The following is a 20,133-nucleotide window of genomic DNA, read 5'->3' as shown; positions in this document are numbered from 1 at the left end:
TTCATTCCATGCCAGAGAGAGAGAAACTACTGCATAGTTCTTCAGATACTTTGCTTCTAGAAATGTTAACAGACACCAAGTAACAGCATCAATTTAAAAATTACATGTTTTGATGCTGCATTGACTTTATTTCTGGTTCTAAATCCCAACTGCAATAAATTTTCAGGAATATCAAGAGAATTCCTATTTTCTTGAGGATTTCAAGTTTCCTGAATCAACTTCACTCTTTTCTCCTCCTTGGTCTGAAGCTGTACTAAGGGCTACTAGGTAGTTTTAAAAACTAAGTTATCCTTCAATTGTATAAAATAACTCTAATTACAAATTTGTGTCAAAGTAAAATTACCGTATTCTTAAAAGTGTAATATGTTAACTATGTTCCTTAAAAAAATTATTCATTCTTGTACAAACTACCAGAAACATTGCTATTTTAAGTACTGACCTAGAAGTTTATACAGAGGAAAAGGGATTTCATAGCAAAAGGCACAAAAAATGGTTCTACAGTAATTAGTGAAGTGTTGAAGAAGTAGCCAGTAAAACTTTCAATGCATATACAGACACTTAGCTGTTCTACCTCAAGGATAGGACTCCAGGTGAGAACTGATGAGCTCATGAACACCATGCCATTTCTTGAAACTGTTGCTGGGGAAGCATTATCAATATTATGAGGCTCAAAGACTATTTTGCAATTTGGCGCCATGGGTATCCGATCACCGTTTGCCAGCGTTAGAGTTCTGTTGTCATCCAGGACAGAATTAAGGTTCTCAATCCAAATAGCATCGACTGGACCATCAAGAACTATCCAGATGTGATCACCTATAATGCAACATAACAGACAAAAGCACCTATGGCTGAACGGCTAGTTTCTTTCAAAGACCAGTTTCTTATTTCTGCAAACAAATTTTTAACTAATTCTGAATTCATGCACACAGCCACAATCTCAGCTTTTAATACAATTACCATTTCCATCACTCAATTTCAGTTGGGTACTTCATTTTGTCACCGATTCTTAATAATTATCCATTCTTCAGTATATAAAGTGCCATCAGCATAAGTCATGAGTTTTAATACTCCAAAAGAGTTTTATGGATCCAGTCTTCAAGACAGTAATAAATTAGGTTTATTTCAAGTTACATTAAATGACATAAAGAAGATAACAACTACAGATATATTTAAACACCATTCATTTGTTTTCAATGAGTTTTATAAATGTAGAGAAAATATATGAAAGGAACACTTGAAAAATCACTCTTTCAAATAGCATGCACACTGTCGTAAGTAAAAGAGGTCCATTAGGGGAAGATTCTTGTCATTTGTTCTGTTCCTAAACTTGATCCAGCTTCCTTTTAAGTTTTTCCACTGTTTTCCATTTTCTAATAGAAAGGTGTTTTAAAGCCTGCTTCTGTTTCCTAGGAGGGTCTGGGTCTGTTTTGCTTGCCTCAGTTGGGTACAGAGCAACAGATCCTGGCTGGAAAGAGATCCCACCTTGGCTCCTGGTGCCCACCCCTTAGGGAGGAGGCAGCCCCACTGTGCATTTCTAGACAGCTCCTTAGCCAGAGATGATCCTTTTGCCTTCAGAGTCAGTGTTTCTTTTGAAGACCTAGGTGGCTTGGAGCTTTGCTAGTGTTGAACCAAGGAGATATGAAACAGATTATAAACTTTTTATATGAGTGTTTTTATAGCTACAGTTCAGGCATCTCTAGCATGAGATAGTCTGGAGTCTGACTCATAAAGAGATATTACAGAATTCTTACAGAGTAAATCTGAGGAAGTCATATGAGTGTGCTAATATATATTTCATCTTGAAGGAAAAGATAAAAAAATCAATAGTTAATGCCATGTTACATTCTCAAGGGTGTTACATTACTAGATTTGAAACAAGCCTACCAAAATTAAATTGAAAAGAATTTTCTATTTTAAAAGTATCTGTATTTCTCAAGACTGAGAATTTTTATATTAAATAGTGCAACAAGTGTTAGGATTTTCTTTTACTTTTTCTTCTAAGGCATAATGAAAAGATCACATACTAATTTCAGACAAAAAAAAGGAAGCAATAATAAAGCAAGAATCTAGTAGCATCAAACCCTCAAGGGCACACATTTAGTTAAAATAACAGCCTAAGAATATATGTCAGCATAACTTTAAGCAGAAATTGGCTGCCTAAATAGAATTATCTAGTGCCATTTGAGATGGACTAGCATATGTGAAGGGCTAGCTGTTATGACACAACTGGTTCCTTTTAATATGGCAGGTAGAGAACAAGCAGAAATCCTGACAGCATCAAAATTTTTACAGGATACCACTAATGGGGCAACCGACTTTTACCTTCCATTTTCCTTCCATCTGAGGGCCTAATATACAAAAGAAAGAATATGCAGTGAAGTAGTATTTGTTTTACTACACTGTTTGAACACAAAGCATTTAGAATAGAGACTGTAAAAGGGACAGAAGTTCTTCCAGCAATTTTCTAATGCTTCCATATAAGAAAAAAAACCCTGTTACTGTGCTTTATAAAGTTTTCCTGAAGCTTTTTCTTTTCTGAGGATTTTTCTTGTTTTATTTTGAATGGAAGCCTTTTTCATTATACCTGTATTAGGTCTGGCTGAGCTGGATTTCCTTTCCCCATAGCAGCCCTAAACAGTGCTGTGCTCTGCATTGGTGGCTGGAAAGGTGCTGATAACACATCAGTGTTTTGGATACTGCTGAGCAGCACTGGCACGGCGTCAGCTCTGTCTCTCAATATTCCCCACATCAAGGGGCTGGGCTTGAGTAAGATCCTGGGAGGGGACACAATCAGGCCAGCTGACCCAAAATATCCAAAGAGATATTCCATGCCATATGACATCTGCTCAGATATAAAAGCTAAGGAAAGGAAGAGGGGGGGCATCTGTTGTTTACAGTGTTTGCTTTCTGGAGCAACCTCTCTGTGTGCTGTAGCCCTGCTTCCTGGGAAGTGGCTGAACATCACTTGCTGATGGGAAGTTGAGAATAATCCTTTTTCTTCTCTTTCCTTGTGCTTATGCAAATTTTTGCTTTTACTTTAGTAAACTGCCTTTTCTCAACCTGTGAGTTGTTTTCTGTTTATTTTCTCTCCCCTGCCCAGCTGGGCAAAGGAGCTGTAGTGCAACTTGGTGAACCATCTGGAGTCCAGACAAGGTCAACCCACCACAATACCTTTCTTTGCTTTTAAAGTTTTTCTCCAGAGCGCTGAAAAAATTCCATCTGTCCAATCATTTGTTGCCACATCAAGGCGTCCAAACATTTGTGGAGCAGTTATAGCTTTAGGATTCATTCTCATTTCACGATGAGGTTGTCCACAATCTATGAAGGAAGACCACCAGTTAGTTTTTACATTTCTTCTTAGAGGTAAGAGAACTTTGACAAACTCAAACTCATTACACACAAGTATATGCTTTAATATGCATCATAATTATAAGGACATCTGTATTTGAAAAACTTCTCTTGTTATACAAAATTCATTAATTGGAGACATCGGAAAAAGTAAAATAAAGTTCTGAAACTTTTGAATATTCAATTCACATTTCATAGCTTCATTGGGAACAGAAAAGCAGCAAGACGAAATTTATTCAAGGTTTAGTTTAATATTTTGAAGGCTTATCAAACAATAGTGCTTTAAAACATTTGATTTGGATACACATTTTTAAAACCCAATGAATAAATACCAGATGGATTATTGATTATTCTGCCCTTCTGTGCACTTGCCTACATCTTAGAACAGATAAAATATACAATATTGGCATATTCTTGTGAATTCTCTTGCACAGACAAATTCTAACTAGCCATATCACAACGACATAACCTTCATTTTTTATCTTGTTAGCAACAGTTTAAAAACTACAATGCTGGACATCTTTAAAAAAACCCAATATTAAAGCATAATCAGGAGCCAGTAGTAGAATGTTGAAAGAAAGAGCTGAAAAAATTACTTATTTTAAAATAACTTCATTATAATCAGATTTCACTAACATGTAAGATAAAAGCCTGCCAGATCGTGCATTTTAATATTTCATGAGGTTGTGTGAGAAGATCAGCTTTGAAAAAAGTAGTGAGGTGACTTTATCTTGGTAGTAGTTCACATCTCAGTGCTAGGAAAAAAGATAGGAAAACTGTGCAATGCAACTTTGTTCTTTCTGGATTTTTCCCTAAATGGAACAACCGTTTCCATTGCAATGTAGAGCTTACAGTGTTTCTTAAACACAGCACATTACTGCATGTATAAGAGTTGCTGAACTATTTTTGAACTATTTTTTACAGAAATTATTCACTTCTGAAAAATCATATAAACAACTTGTGAAATGGGGTAACACAAGCTTACCTCAAAAGATATGTTTTTCTCCCCAAGCTATGACCTTTTATTTTAATAAGATCTAGCAGACATTCTTCAACTAATATATTTGTTTAGAAGTACAGATGAAAAAAAAAAAAAAAAAAAAAAAAAAAAAAAAAAAACCCAAAAAAAAACCCACAGTCTTCAAGCCTCCAGCCAGGACACAAAATTAACACAACCAAAGACTTTTTTCCCTTGTCTAAACAAGGAATTTATTGTTATAAAACCAGTTATTTTATATTGCAAAGTCCCTGTCTTATGCACTGTGTTCAAAAAGACATAAATACTTATGATTAGCAAAAGGTTCCAGCATTACCTCAGCAAAACCCAGGAGATGCTTTAATATGAGCTGCCTGCCTAGACTGTATTCCTCTTTCTTAATCCATCTAGAATAAGAACTTCTCATAAAAGTATGATAATATGGACAAAAGGACATGAAGCATATGGTTTTTAATGTCAGATATTTCTAAGCTACTTGAATAATTAGAATCTCAACATACAAACTCATTCTCCCAGTAATATATTGTCACAGAGAAGCAATTGAGGCTTTCTGAAAAGAAACAATGGGGCTTAAAGTTCACAGTGTAACAGTTCAGTAACAGTTTACAATATAAGGACTAACATTACCTGTCATTGCTTTCATTAAGGTGTGGATGCAGGTAGTTTTTCCTGCACCACTAGGTCCTAGTGTCATCAATCCATGCCTTACTCTCTGGGTTTCAAAAAGCTGGATAACTTTCAGTTTCCAAGGAGGATGACAAACAAGGCCAGATTCCTCCACCTAAGAGACAGTGACAGAAAACCAAATTACTATTATTTTAGGGCACAAAATATATTTTGATGCCTTTAGATATAGACAGATAGATAGATATTGATATATCATCAACAGATTATTATACTCTTTGTAAAGGCTTTGTGTATGTTAAAAAAAACTTGGAAAAAGGAGATATATTTGGTATTCAAATATGTATTGAGAAAAATAAGGTAAACCAGCCTCTATGTACATTATAATCTATTAGATATACCTATAATATATATATATATATATATACACATTATATTCTTAAGTTGGCCCTACTGAAGTATTACAAACACCTAATGGGAAATTAAATAAAAGAGATGCAATTTTAAGTAAATCTTTTCTCAAAATAATATTCTAATTGTCAGGACTTTAGATAAATAATAAATCCTGGGTGACATAAGGCAAGCTCATATACATGCATTTTTCAAATTGGACCCCAGTAACCATGACTCAAGAAAACCACAGGACACTATAATCTCAATCCAGTGACCTGAAGAATAAGCTTAATAATACTGTGCCAGTGGTAAAGATTTATGAAAAAGTTTAAATAGTAAAATAGAATATTGCCAGCTTGAGAGACTCCACAAGAATTTTCTTAGATGTCACTTCATGACAATTATACCAATTATACCAGAGCAACAAAATCATGAGAAACATCACCTGTTTGTCAATGGCTGCTTCAAGTTCAGGATAGCCTGCTTTATCAAGCTGGATATCTGGAAACAGATCTTCAATTAAACTCAGAAATAAGGGTTCGTCTTCGTCAATCTAATGAAAATCAGGGAAAACAAAAATCCACAAAGACTAAAACCAGTTCAATTTATCAGCTTTAGAAAGAACAATCCCTAAGCCCTGAAGACCTAAAGAAATGCTTGAGAACCTAAGGAACAATCTATATAATCCTCTAGGTGCTAAACATTAGAAGGACACAGCAGAAATAGATCATGTGATGCTTCCATTTGTCAAAATGAATCACTAACATGCAGACTGAATTTCTTACAGTAGATTTTAGCAATAACATTTAGAAAATTTTATTTGGTGCAAAAAAAAAAAAAGAGTATGTATCACAGCAACAGAAGAGGGTTTTTAGCTATTTAGACAGGTGAAATGGTACTCATTACTATGAATAACAGATTCTTTCAAAAGAGTGACTAAATACTTAAGCACAAGTTTCTTAAGAAGTTACTGCACAGACATCTACTTACTTCTAACAGTAGCAGGAAAAATAAGTAAAAAAACTGTGAACAATTCAAGGTTAAGCCCAGGTAGAAAGTCAAGCAACAGAAAGCTCACTCCCTCCTCAGTCCCACACAGGTACTAACAGAAATTTATCTCCCTCCCAGCTAAAATGTTCCACTCAGAGAATCAAACATTTTCAAGCTAGCTTCAGTCACATACAAAGGTCACATACAATCTTCTAGAGATCACGTAGCTCCAAAGTGCAGTTTAAATTATTTATCAGGTCCTCAGAACTTACCAGTTTAGACAGGTTCATATCTCTCAGAACACGCATGACGATGGTAGATTCAGTATCTGTGGGATTTGCTCTTTTTGCTGCTCCCAGCGTACGCAGCACAGACAATATATTCCGCAAGCCAAAATCATAATGCACCTAGAAGATATGTGAAGTTTGGGAAGATTTTCCCCAAGTTAATAGGGATGAAATAGTTCTTATTTACTATTTAGGCATGGATGAATATGTAGGAGAAGTGGTACATGTGTTTCAAATGGCTCGAAACACCCACCAACTATTCTTTGGCTGTATGACAATAGGCAAATTCACTTTCCAAATCTGCTACCATCTATTAAAATCTAAGATGTGACAGAAAAAAAAATTTAATCATAAGTCATTTAATCAAGACAGAGTTCCCAAGGACTATTAAGAAATACTTTATCAGTGTTATTTTGAATTCTCTGTGGCCCTTGGAAGCTGAGAAATATCTATACAAGCACAGGCAGCACAAACCAAATGCCTCTCAACCCACTCTGTAAGATCAACAAAGGCTATAATTAATCTTATTTGCCTCAGCCATCACCATGCACTAAAGCTGAATCTTAATAATAAGTGGCAATCTGCATGAAAGCCCCATCCTTGCACCAACAACCTGCAGCAGGAGTTAATCTCCCAGGACAGCAGAGGGCTGCATTACTAAACTGCAAGTGTCTCTTAGCTTACTTAGTGAGCATGAACTTTTCCTTATTCTTCACAAAAATATTTTGTGATTTCACAGATAGTTTTTCCCTAAAATAATCAGGTTGCATCATATGAGTGTAATCACCTGCTTTGACAGCTGTTCTTCACACAGCTTGTACAGTGTAAAGAATTTCCTTGCCAACACAACATTATCAATGAAACCACAACTGGCCAATTTAACACGAATTATGATCTGACGATCCGGAACCATCATAGCCACTGAACGGAAATTGATCTTCAAGTTTTCAGGAAGTTCTTGCCGTCCAGCATATCCTGGATTCTGGAGAGGAAAAACAGGTGTTGAAGTTGAATGTACCTTGCACAAACAGAAGAATCACCAAACGAATATACCATCTTGGTAATAAAAATAATTCATTGGCTTTAAGTCAAATGTCAAAATTAATTGCCATGCAGACTTACCACCATATCTCTACAGAATTTTTGCCTCTTTTATACCCATGAGACATGAAAAATAAGCATTTCAAATCTGAGTTTGTCTTATAGGTCTTATTTTTACTGGCTACTCCTACCTATATCTTTATGGCAATTTCTCTGTAATTGTAGCAAAAAACATACTTTGGGAACCAGAATTTGGCATGTAGAAGCAATCTGAAATTGAGATAACTTGTATTTATGCCTGCAAAAAAAATGCCTGCATTTTTTAGTTGCATGTACTTGATGCTATTGAAACAAGACCCCATAAACTGTTTTTGCAGCAATGGTCAATGTTCTAAAACTATCAGTGAGTTAGTTCTAAGAACTGAATGATGTAAGAGTTAGCAAGTACCAAGTTTGACTTGATTATTGTACAGTCCTCACTGGTATATTAGAACTTACTGAATACTTACCATAGTAAGAAAGATGCCAAATTCTGGGTTCATTTCTACATTGTCTCCATCAGTAAAAACAAACCTTTTTTTACGTTTCTTCTTACATGTCAACACGATTGCTATTTGCTGTGCAGCTACTGATAGCACTGGTAAATCAATACGATTGAATTCATCAAAGCAACCCCAGGAGCCAGACTGAGCCAGACCTTCAAAGAGAAAAGCAATTAAGCATATAACCATGATGTTTTTTAAACCTTTTTTGGTGCAATTCACAAGCCAAAAATTATGTTAATCTATCTCAGGGTGGGGGTGGGGGTAGGGGGGGAGGGAAGGGAAGGAAAGGGACAGAAGTGTTTATTTTTGAGGATTGGGAAAGGAACAAAGAGAAGAATTTCAATTCCTTTTCAAGTAAGAAATACAAACTCACAAAGTCCTTAAGATTTTCTAGCATATTACGTTCTTTGATTTTTTTCTCTTTTTCTTATATCTTAAATGTTTTCCTGTCCCTCTTTACCCCCTAAAGAAAAATTCCTCCAGTAATTCTATGAAAATGTGACAAGTTTTCAACAGCTTACTGGACATATTAAAATGAACAGTATAGTTGCATCAAGAAGCTGGAGGTCAGTCTATTCCAGAACTGTATTTTTACTTGGATTTTGTGGGAAAAACAAAACAAAATCATAGATACAGTCCCTTGCAACAACACAATAATCAAGAACTTCCATTTGGTCTCTAATTTGACATCTGTCATGACTAACAGGTATAAATTTCAGATGCTTAAAAAATGTCATCTGCACCTAAGTTCAGTGAGCTCTGTCGATTGTTTTTAGCATATCTAGGATGACCCATGCATTTCCTTCTACTGATAGAAACTTCAATATTTGAATGAGACAAAACACTGAAATCAAAACTCAGCACATCCCACCAGGTCAGCAATAAATTTCATAGCATTTTCTCTTCACAGCAGCAGTTTTCCTTGTGACTTTAAGTCATTTTAAGTGACCTTATCTATCCTTTCATAAATTGCGTCATGTTTTCATAGCATTTCTATTTACTGAAGACAGTGTTCCAACTGTATTTTATACACATAAAAAGATATTAATTACTTGCATTTATTAAAAGGCTGAAATTATCTGCCTGTTGTGTTTCAACCTTGTTTCATGGAGATGTCCTCTTATCCTTTGAAACTTTCATGTAGTACCTAAAATATCTCAGAATATAAAGGACTGACTTATAAAGGACTTATGAAGATCAACAAAAAGAACTGATGACTCCTTAAAGGTGTATCTAAAATTTAAACCATATATAAAAGATCATTTTATAATTACTATTTAGACACTAACAGGCTTGAGACCCAAATGACTTCCTTGGAGAGCTTGCTCCAGTGCTTGACCACACTCTCAGTGAATACCTCGCTTGAATTTCACCCATGCAGCTTCAAGCCATTCCCCCATCAGACACCAGAGAGATCAACACCTCCATCTCCACTCACCCTCCTGAGGAAGTTATAAACAGCAAAGAGGGTACCCCTCAGTCTCTCAAAGCAAAACATAGTATACTCAGCTGTTCCTCTTAAGTCATGTCCTCTAGCTCTCTCACCATCTTTTTTGCTGTCATTTGGATATATTCCAGTATTTTTATATGTTGTTGTATTGTTGACTCCAGAACTGCAGAGTACTTGAGATGAGGCCACTCCAAAGCTGAGTACAGTGGGTCACTTTCTCTGCCCAGTTAGTTACACAGTGCTTGGTGCACGCAAGAAAACAATTGACTGTTTGGCCAACAGCTTACCTTTGGTCCACATCTTACCTTTGAAGATCCTCCCAAGTCCTCGGAAGTCCATCTGGTCTGAACAGTTGAAGACCACTACATATTTTCCAAGGCACCGTCCCATATCTTTCACGGTTTCAGTTTTTCCAGTTCCTGCAGGTCCCACAGGTGCTCCACCCATGTTCATGCCCAATGCTTGAGCCAAAGTGATGTAACATCTAAAAGGCAACAATCAATCAAGGTACAGCAGAGGGATTTCTGTATAGTGCTAGAGGAACTTATGCAAGGTCTGATTTAAAGAAGAAAAGGGAAGCGCTGAAATGATAGTCCACTAATTACAATTTAGATCAGTAAGGACAAAACCCCTTCACTCGGTTTCTGATGCAGGGAATATTAAGGTTCATTTCATCACACATAAAGTGAAAGAACAGATAATCCTCAATTATCAGTAACCTGAAAGATCACAAGAAAGGAAGAAAGCAGTTACAGAGATGCTGCCTAATCTTAGTTTTAACAGCTTGGATACTGAGTTATTTTGTCTGGAGTAGCTTTGAAACACATTATACTGTGGAGTACAATAATGAAAGATATCTAACCTTTCCTTTCTTGTCCATCTTTGAAATTTGATCATGCAGTGCATCCCATTTTCATAAATGAAACATCTATGCATAATGCAGCAAAACATCAGCTAATAATTATATATCAAGACTAGCTTTAGAATTTTTTTGTATGGAATAGTTAAAAAAAAAACCACAACCAACCAAACAATGGCTTGATTTTGCCAATGATAGGTTATAAAGCATTCTTTGTGCTATTTGAGTTAGACAGGTAGATCTCTCTGTTAATAGGATTGGAATTCTTTCAACATCTTTTTTGATCAAAGATCTCCAAACTACTGCAGCTGAATAAAAATTGCTTTCCTGTCTGTTCTTTCTTAGCTCTTTTCATTAGCTTGTCTGTAAACACCTACTTTTGTCCTGTATCTCTACTTATTTTATCTGTTGGATATACCAGATCCTCAGATATGTTGGCTTCACGCACATAAGAATGAATGTCACTTACATTATGTGACCTTCAGGACACATATGGGGACCAGTGCAAGTATGTGGGAGAAAAAAAGTCGGACATTATTCACATTAAAAGGCACAGAAACAAAAAATATTTAAGCATTCCATACGAAAGTACTGACTTTGACAAGACTGTGAAGGATAAACTCTGCAGAGATCAATGTGCATCCAACAGGAATGACAAAATTGCTCTTGTAAAAGCTGAGGTTTGGCAGCAAAGAATAAAGGAATAAAATTAGTCTTTTTCACCTGTCTGTAAGAGGTGTTATGACAAGCCTGTCAGTACAGCCCAAGAATTCATTCTGGTATGTGAAGCTCACATCAGTGATCTTAATCACCATTTTATCAGAGTCTTCATTAAAATAAAATCTACATTGTTTCAGCCACTCAAAGTCCGTAGGGCTCTTGATATGCATGCAGCACTAGGAGAGGGAAGACAAGGCTGTGGCATTCATGGTTAACATTTACTTTCACATTTATATTATGTCATCTAAGTAGCAGATTCAAAGGCAACACTGCAAATATAGTAAAATATAGTGGATAGTGGAGAATATATCTGGATTTTTACCACAAAAATTGTAATGCATTATTGTTCAATCGCATACTTAGGCAGAGGAACTTCAGACTTTAGACGAGTGTGTCAAAAGTCTAAATACAAATTAGCAGTCCATAAGCCTCAACCAACAGTAATTTCAGTTTAACTTTAAAATTGCCATTCCTTTTAGGCCTCTCTACCTCTTTACTTTTACATGAGTCAGAAGTACATAATGTGATTTCATTAACTGCTATGAGAATTGTATGAAACCACATGCATATTGGGAAAAAAGATATTCATGGCAGTGTCATGGTGCTGATTCTATCTAAGGAATGCAACAGAACTGAGAATAAGTCACAGTTGCTCTATCAAACATTAAAACAGGATTTAAAAAATAATTTAGTTTGTATCTAAAAACTACACTTTACATAAAATGATCATACTAGAAACAAATGATTCTACAATTAAAAGATAAATGCCAGGCTATTAATAATGGACCAAAACGAAATAATTCTTTTCTTGGACAGCTTAATTTCAGAATCAGCTCCAGGACTTCCCATAGGTAAAAGGGCATGCTAGCTTTAAGTTTGATCAAACTAAATGCATTTTCCTTATTTTAGTATCCTGTGTCAGCATGAGAAGGTGTAAAGTGAATTTAAAAATTCCTAAGTAATAATTATGTACGCTATTGAAACTAGAACAGAGAGAATACCAGCTTCAACCTTTTTCCTGTACTATAGCTCTATATTCATTTAATTGACTTGTAGAAATTCATAATGCAGTCCAGAAAAAGGAAAATTGCTTCCAACAAATGTATGAGGAAAAAGAAGTCCCTAACTGATCATGCTACAGAGGCACTATTAACTTTAGTGGACCAACATGAAACATAAAATACTGCTACTGCTTGGGGAGAGGAAAACCCACTGAATTACTTAAAAGTAATTAAGACTTGATTGAAGCAGCATCTGCACTTTTATAATATTCCAGCCACATAATCATTAGAGTAATGAAATTAAATGTTTATCTTATGAGGCAGGAGTTCATAGTATCATAGTATTTTTTTATCATTTCACATTGTATTATGTGGAAAACTACTTGTAATTAATTTTTAATTTTTTAATACTTACAAGACCATCAAAAATGTCCCTCTGATGCACATGAACAGTGATTAATGTCTCGTATTTAACTCGCTCAAATGGACTAAGGTCTTTTGTTGTCATATCTATCAACATGTTCAGAAGATCCAGGAAAAACTGGTTAGTCTTACGCATAACTTTTTTATCCTGCTTGGCAAGAGTCAAAGCTTCTTCTGAGTCTCTTGTCCAAATCATTTGGATCCCCAATAACCCAACCTTAGGAAACACAGAAGTATATGCTTCATAATCTTTCCTCTTTCACCTAAAATGTTCATTCACAGACACGGAAAAACTAAAGAAATTTTTCTCCTACTATATATATAAAATTACTTTCCATGGATTCATGGAAACAGAGGCCATGTTTTGTGTGTCCAGCTGCATTCTTAAATGCAAAGTTAAGCCTGTATCTCAGTCTTGTAAATACTGCCAACAGTGCATTGCTTATACAACTGCTCAGTATAATATACAGTATATATAAAAATATCATATGTAACAAATATACTTTATATAAATAATAACTAGCCAGTGAATAATTACTGCTTCATTTTGAAATATTTTTAGAGTAATTCACAAAGTCTTTATTCCATCTCCAACATTCCTGATCACAAGGGAAGCTTCTACTAAAATAATTTTCCCTCAACAACACCCTCAGTTTCAAATCTTTAGCAATACATTGCATTATCCTGAATATATGAACAAACATACAATTTTACTACTTTTCTTCCAGCAGTCAAGTATTAAGCTTGTAAAAAATAGTATTAACTTCATTATATTAACTTATTGCATTCAGCTTCCTTTTTAAACAGGAGCTTTAGGGTAAGTGATCTTCTTTTGGGTTCAGCTATGTGAAGCTGAAACTTAAAAGATTGAGATGATTCAAATAAAATTAAATGCCAGTTTTGTATTTAGCACTGGCAGCTACTTTGAATGCAAAGACTAGAAAAAAACTGAAAAATATCTGGAAATAATTCTTCATTCATTTAGCAATGATATTACCTGGGCTGGATAAGTAGAAAGAAATTCAGTAATCTCGAAACTCGTTTCCTGGATGTCCATAGCTGCCTGGCGAATAACTTGGTGCAGTGATAGCTGGGATTCTGTCAACAGAGAGCTGAGCCAAACTTCCACATTACCTTCAGCCATTACAGGTCTAGTCAGCTCTACAGTCTCACCCTCTCGTGAACTAATTGACAGTATACGATCATATATCTAGTAAAAGAAAAAATATCTTGTGTTTATAGATACATTTTTTATCTTTACAATAATTCATATTTTCCTGCAATCACTCCATTACACTGATTTAAGTAACTAATGAATTATATCAACTTGTTCAATGAAACGTAAAGACTATTAAATCATTATTTTGCTATGTAGAAAGGCTTTAAACAAAACACTGTCATGAACAAGGAGAGAAAACCTAATATATTGACAATTCCTGAATCTCACTAAAGTTTCAGTGGCAATCCTGTGCCATGTGCTCTAGGATGACCCTGCTTGAGCAGGGAGGCTGGACCAGACTACCCACTGTGGTCTCTTCCAACCTGCCCCATTTTGTGATTCTGTAACAACATCCACTTTCCGGTCACAATAAAGAAAGCCTTCCCCCCTTATTGGTGGGTCAACAGCCTAACAAAATTTACAGCCTTAGAATCAAAAACAATGAAAACAGAAAAGTTAAGGAACATGGGCAATCAAAGGAATTTCAAAAGTACGGGGAGGTAATTAGTTTCTAAGAAAATGCATACCTAAGGAGAAAATGTTGCTATCTGTTCTTGTAAAAGGTGTAAGAAAAGTGTTCTTAAAACACTGTGTGTGAAGGTACAGTGAGGGCAAGTCAGAAACAGTAGAGACAGTATATACACTTTTCCTTACAATCAAAACATGAATGGAAAAATACAAATACAGGCAATGTAAGATTGTAAGCTTGTAAATACTCAAAAGCTTATTTGAGAGGTAGCCACAGAAAAAAAGTTCAGTACATGGATGGATTTTTCTGAAATTTAAGCACTGGTATAAATTTTTGTTTTGCTGTTCTACATGAAGTTTTCCTACATCATGGATGAGGATATGAAACAATTCTTAAATGAAGAAAGCCTACTCAGCATCAAATAGTTAGTGAATAAAGTAAAACAGCAGAATGCCTTATGCAACCAAGTAGCTCTCTAATTTAGCAAGTATGACACATTGTTAATGTGAAGGAATGCAACACCAAGGCGTGTGCAGTACATACCCTTTCATGGAACCTGACAGTTTTGATGTTGTCAAACACATTCAGCAGATGTGCCTGTATATTGTGAGAGTTGGATGCCTGGCCAAGAATTTCTAAGAGAGCAGGATCTGACACGAAGAAGAATCGTGGAAATAGCAGGCGCTTTTTCTCCAGGTACCTGCATTTTTTAAAAATTGGTAGAGAAGCCGGGAGGGAGTAGATGGTAAGTGATTTGGGTTGATTTCTACGTCCTTTCCTCTTTAAAAGTGATGTTTCTCACAATTTAGTATACAATTTTTAGCTGTAGCAATAACAAATTTTATGCATCATACATTCGTGTTAAGCATCTGCTTTAAAGCTACTCTCTTATTATCAGAAATCATTTCATGCAAAACTTTTATTATTTGCTATAATCTAAACACCAGTAAAAAGAAAAGAAACTAAACTGAAATAAAATATTTTTACATTAACTCTTTTACTTGCTGTTTACATCTCTCAAGCTGAATGTCTCCCAGATCTGTGAAAGGTGTGAATGGGACCCACAAATCTAGACTGCCTTCTGGATCGAAACTAGACTGAAACCAGCTTGGTTCCAACGGAGATAGACAGTGAGTGACACCTTAGCCACAAATGAAATACTTATCTATGAGTTGGTTTCTTTGGAGGTGTTATATTATTCTGCTAACTTGTCTGCTCAGCTCAACTGCATTCACAGTAGAATAAGAACATGATCTTTCAAAGTTCATGGGACAGTACTTGAGCAATTGCTCTTTCCCCAGTTACACAATGCACAACCATCTGGCCAGGAACATGGTCTCATAGTAATATTACCCTGTGAGTGATTTCTGACAGATTTCAAGCTGCTCCAGTAAATGTGGCAATAATTGTCCCATTATTTCATCTCCAACACAGCACTGAACAACATTGGGTGTTTCATGAGCTCGGGTCATGATCCTTACCCAGGATTTATCAATGTTAGAGAAACGCTTTGCTTCCTGTTGAAACATGACAGTGAATGTGGAATGGAAGAAATGGAGGAGGAAAGAGAGAAGAGGGAAAAGGCATCTGCTTCCAGAACCAGCACCCACTAATCTCAACAGCAATCTTCTCACTAGTAATCATATTGTCTTCTAGAAATATTTCATCTTAGACACAATTCTTTCAGCTTACACAATAGAGCTTATTTTATACTTGACTGTCAAGGCTGCTATGTACTTTCTCTCACATTTCTAGAGAAAAAGACAGAAAACTCATTATACTTGAATTGGAGCTTCAAAGCCAAAGATTTTTTTTTCTAAAACTAAAGTTAATTTTTAATTTGAAAAGCCATGCAGGAAAGTTTAAGATAAGGATTCCTAGGTACTACTATGCTAATGGTATGTAATACTACAGAAGGCTACTACTAGGCACAATGTTTAAATACATATTAGTTAACTGTTTTATAATCTGGAAATCAAAAGATCAAACAGATCACATGGTTTTCTTATTCTTTGTCACACCATGTCTTCCACTGGCACTGCTTACCTAACTTCCTACCAAGTTCAGTTTTGTTAAATACTAAAAGAAATTAATTTTACTGCATCTATGACATCACAGTACAGTTTTATTCTTAAAATTTTGATAAGAAAACTGAAAAAAAGGCATGTCTAGAAACCTTTGGAAGCTGCCTTGCTATATCACCACCAATAAAAACAGCTTCTAAATAAATCCACAAGTTCTGCACAGTCAGCCAGTTCTCAATTACATCCGTTGTGTTGGAAAGATAGTGCACCCATTTCTGAATCTGTGTCTTGAATGGTGTATTGTATCTACAATTTAAAAAAAAAAAAAACAGAAAAGAGGCATTTCTTTATTTCAAGAAAAAAACCAAGAATCTTGAAAGGCAGCATATAAGTCACAGGATGAGGAATAGTTTTTATGCTTAAAATTTTTCAATTGAAAGTATAAAAACTTAATTCAGCTAGTTGGCAGCTCTAAATCCAATCAGCTCCAACTTGCTACTGTGTACACAAGGTGCATAGCACAGCTCTGACGCAACAGGAGTAGGGTGGGAGCAAAACTACAATTTCACTCTAAGGTAAAGAGACTACTCAAGATCCTGAAAGCTGTAAACTCAGAGTTCCTGAACTCTCCTAAACTCCTGCTTTTGAGCATATGCCTGATGATCGGGTTCTGTGTTCCTTATTTATCTGTGTATTTTGGCATGTGAAACCAGACAAACTGAAGCTCACTCTAATTGGGATTTTCAACACCTTTGGCATGAAGCAATGACCTATCATAAGGACAGAGTAGCAGTGCCTGTCACACCCACAGTATGCCTGCCATAGCCAGGCAGTGTTCCCTCTTGTGCCTCCACTTTCTTGCATCAATGAAAACTTTTCAGCTGTTCATTCAGGAAATCCAAGCTGCAGCTACATGTTTTCAAAAGAACTTATTGGGGAAGTAAACTAGATACAGTAAGAACTAGCCCATGAACAGTTCAAGGAAAAGCAAGCTCTTAGGTTTTATCTAGATGTTTATTTACCTTCATTTCTGTGATAGATTTGTTCACTAAAACAAAGACTTTTACTAATATTTTTCTCTTCCTGTTACCTGTTACTCATGAGAGAACCAAGAATCATCAAGCTGTCCTCCAGGGTAGCAATTGTTTCTGATGTGCTGTCACCTCTTAAAAGAAGCTCCCCACGAGTTTTAAAGTTTGCAAAGTTAAACATTTTGTTATCCCATTCAGCTATCACTTGTTTTAACTTCTGCTCAATGTCTCTCTCCTTCACAGCACAGGTGCAGATATCCTTTTAAATAAACAGAATATCGAAACAAAATATGAATCCCTCAAGTCCCTGGTATATGAATCTAGCTCCTATTTCCTTTAACACTAGGAAACATTAAGCTCATGAGCAACTATTTAGTGGAAAGGTCTACAGACATACAAACACCATAGCTAATAATCTGTATACAACATCCCAGTTTAATCAACGCTGAGGGGGGGAATAAAATAATAGTATAGTGATTATTTTTCATAATTTTAATGTCACAATGCAAGGTACCCTCACAAATGGCATGATTATAAAAAAAGAAGTTGACACCATGATATATTTGTGTCATAATTTTATACAAAAACCTGAAGTGATTATCCATGTGTCTGTTCTTTCTACAGAAATGTTTTGATTTCCTTCTTGCTTCTGATACTCCTATACTATACAAGAAAATTGTTGGTTTCATGTTTCCATATTTCTTCCTCCACAATACCTCTATTTCCTCTTTATATCTTAATAGTGGAGCTTCCATTACACTCCTCAGTTTGAATGTTTCACTCTCCACATCAAATCTGTGTTCAGTGAGATCCATAATCTGCTTCCAGTGCCGAGGCATCATTGCTTTACTTGACATGTGCTCAAGCAATGGGCAACATTCACTGAAGTCCTCTATGGTCTTCTTTAGGTCAAGGAAAGGCTGCCATTCCTTTACAGCACGAGGGAGCTTACGGCACCTACTTGGAGATAAAGCAAGCCTTTTCAAAAAGTTTCAAATACTTGTTCTTTAAAGCCACAGTATTTGGTTTTAACAGGAGAACACATACCTTCTAAATTAAGGTTACCTTTAATTTGGAGTTTCTGCATGTGCTTCTCCATGTGACAAAATCTGTTTCCAGTCTATTTCAATAACTGATAGCTAGATAGGCAGCTACAGCCTCCCTTTAAGGAGTGTAGGTGCATAATTTTAATAACTGCGCAGGTGATCTTCAAAACCGGTTGAAATGTTCTACATCTTGATTTCATCTTTTGGTGAGACTGATGTATGCACTGCTCTGAGCTCTAGAAAAACCCTGCTCCCCAGGGTTAAGTTCTTTAAATTTTTTTATTCCTGGTTTGATGAAAAGTTCAGCTTCCATGTGTATGCAATATAACCCATTTTGTAGAAAAACTATTCAGCGATTCACTAACTTGCCATTGACATCTAGCATAAATCTATCTCTCATGAACAATATTACAAAAAAAAGGTGAAACTTTCCTTCATACAAAATAAATAACAATTTCAACATCTATTCCAAGCTTATTAAAAAAGGTAGCCAAGAATCTGTCTAAGGAATAATAATGCTCAGCATTTAGAATCTAAATTTTCCTTGATTTTATGACATTGGTAACGGATATATTTTTCAATTTAAATCCACATTTTTCATGCCTCACTAAATAAATACATGCTCATATATTATTATTGGTGCTAACCAATTACAATCATATTCAAGAAGTACTTTAGGCAACTTTAACACAGCAGCAGTTTCTCACCTGTTCTGAAATTCCATAAGTTCACTGTTAATTTTTTCAATGTCTAATTCCAACCAAAGAATATCATAGTAGCCACTGATGGTGTCAATTACACTGTTATATATATTATAGAGTTTCTGCAGCAGATTTAGTTGCTTCTTTATTTCAAGCAGTTGAGGACACTGAGTAACTGGCAAACCAAAAAGATCCTCTCCACCTGCACAAGTAATATATTTCCGAAAGAGATTATCACATCGATTCTAAGAAAGAAAAAGAAAAAAATTAAATAAAATAACTAAATAATAATAAATTATTTAAAAGTTAATAAAAATTACTAAATATTCAAGATCTGAAATTATTATTAGAGCTGAATTAGAAAATGAAATAAAAAAAGAAAATAAAATCTAGGAAATAATAGAAAGATATAGAGAGATAGTAACAGCTTACACTGTCAACAGCTTTGTCAACAATTTTCTTGAGAAAAGCAACTTTTATTTAGCTTGGAGGCACATCTTTAGAAGCTGACAAAAAAACCATTTACTTCATGTGGCACAGTGACAGAACAACAAATGCTAAGACTGCACTTGAAAGAGGTGAAGCATGACACACAAAGAAATAAAAATATGGATACACCAAATTCTACCTCTCCAAGTATTCTGTGCAAATCTTATTGACTGCTGAAGGAAGAATTACTACCATTAAAGCAGCAAAGAAAAACATAATTTAATTGTCAACTGCAATATAACTCGGGGAACATAGTAGGAAGTCAAATGAATAGCAGTATGGGAAAAGCAGAAGCATTAAAAGTTGTTATTGCAGGAATAGATACTAATAATGATACAGTCTTCAACCACAGAAAAATAAACACAGTAATGAACACAAGAATAGCCTATAGCCAAATACACTAAACCTGTGGGAAGGCTCTCATCAGAATATTGTATCTAGAAATCACTCCTCATTATCTGTGCAGCTCCTAAAAA

The 20,133-nt window shown here is 35.3% G+C and overlaps 1 protein-coding gene across 1 annotated transcript in view; it reads right to left on the bottom strand.

The window, feature by feature from the left end:
• The window catches only part of DNAH5 (dynein axonemal heavy chain 5), a 116,415-nt gene that overhangs the window by 54,510 nt on the left and 41,772 nt on the right, over positions 1-20,133 (bottom strand). The window contains exons 27-43 of the mRNA XM_059470251.1: positions 19,175-19,413; positions 18,138-18,378; positions 17,481-17,680; positions 16,543-16,696; positions 15,720-15,883; positions 14,910-15,066; positions 13,676-13,888; positions 12,671-12,895; positions 11,258-11,430; positions 9,981-10,159; positions 8,190-8,377; positions 7,427-7,621; positions 6,625-6,759; positions 5,808-5,915; positions 4,973-5,126; positions 3,172-3,318; positions 572-813 (exon numbers count right to left, since the gene is read on the bottom strand). Of these exons, the coding sequence (XP_059326234.1) occupies positions 572-813; positions 3,172-3,318; positions 4,973-5,126; positions 5,808-5,915; positions 6,625-6,759; positions 7,427-7,621; positions 8,190-8,377; positions 9,981-10,159; positions 11,258-11,430; positions 12,671-12,895; positions 13,676-13,888; positions 14,910-15,066; positions 15,720-15,883; positions 16,543-16,696; positions 17,481-17,680; positions 18,138-18,378; positions 19,175-19,413 (3,114 nt within the window). The remainder of the gene's footprint in view (positions 1-571; positions 814-3,171; positions 3,319-4,972; positions 5,127-5,807; positions 5,916-6,624; positions 6,760-7,426; positions 7,622-8,189; positions 8,378-9,980; positions 10,160-11,257; positions 11,431-12,670; positions 12,896-13,675; positions 13,889-14,909; positions 15,067-15,719; positions 15,884-16,542; positions 16,697-17,480; positions 17,681-18,137; positions 18,379-19,174; positions 19,414-20,133) is intronic.

Source organism: Ammospiza nelsoni, chromosome 1, assembly GCF_027579445.1.
Source record: "Ammospiza nelsoni isolate bAmmNel1 chromosome 1, bAmmNel1.pri, whole genome shotgun sequence".
NCBI classification, from domain to species: Eukaryota; Metazoa; Chordata; class Aves; order Passeriformes; family Passerellidae; genus Ammospiza; species Ammospiza nelsoni.
The sequence above is the reverse complement of the archived record's forward strand: the minus strand, read 5'-3'. Positions and strand labels throughout refer to the sequence as shown.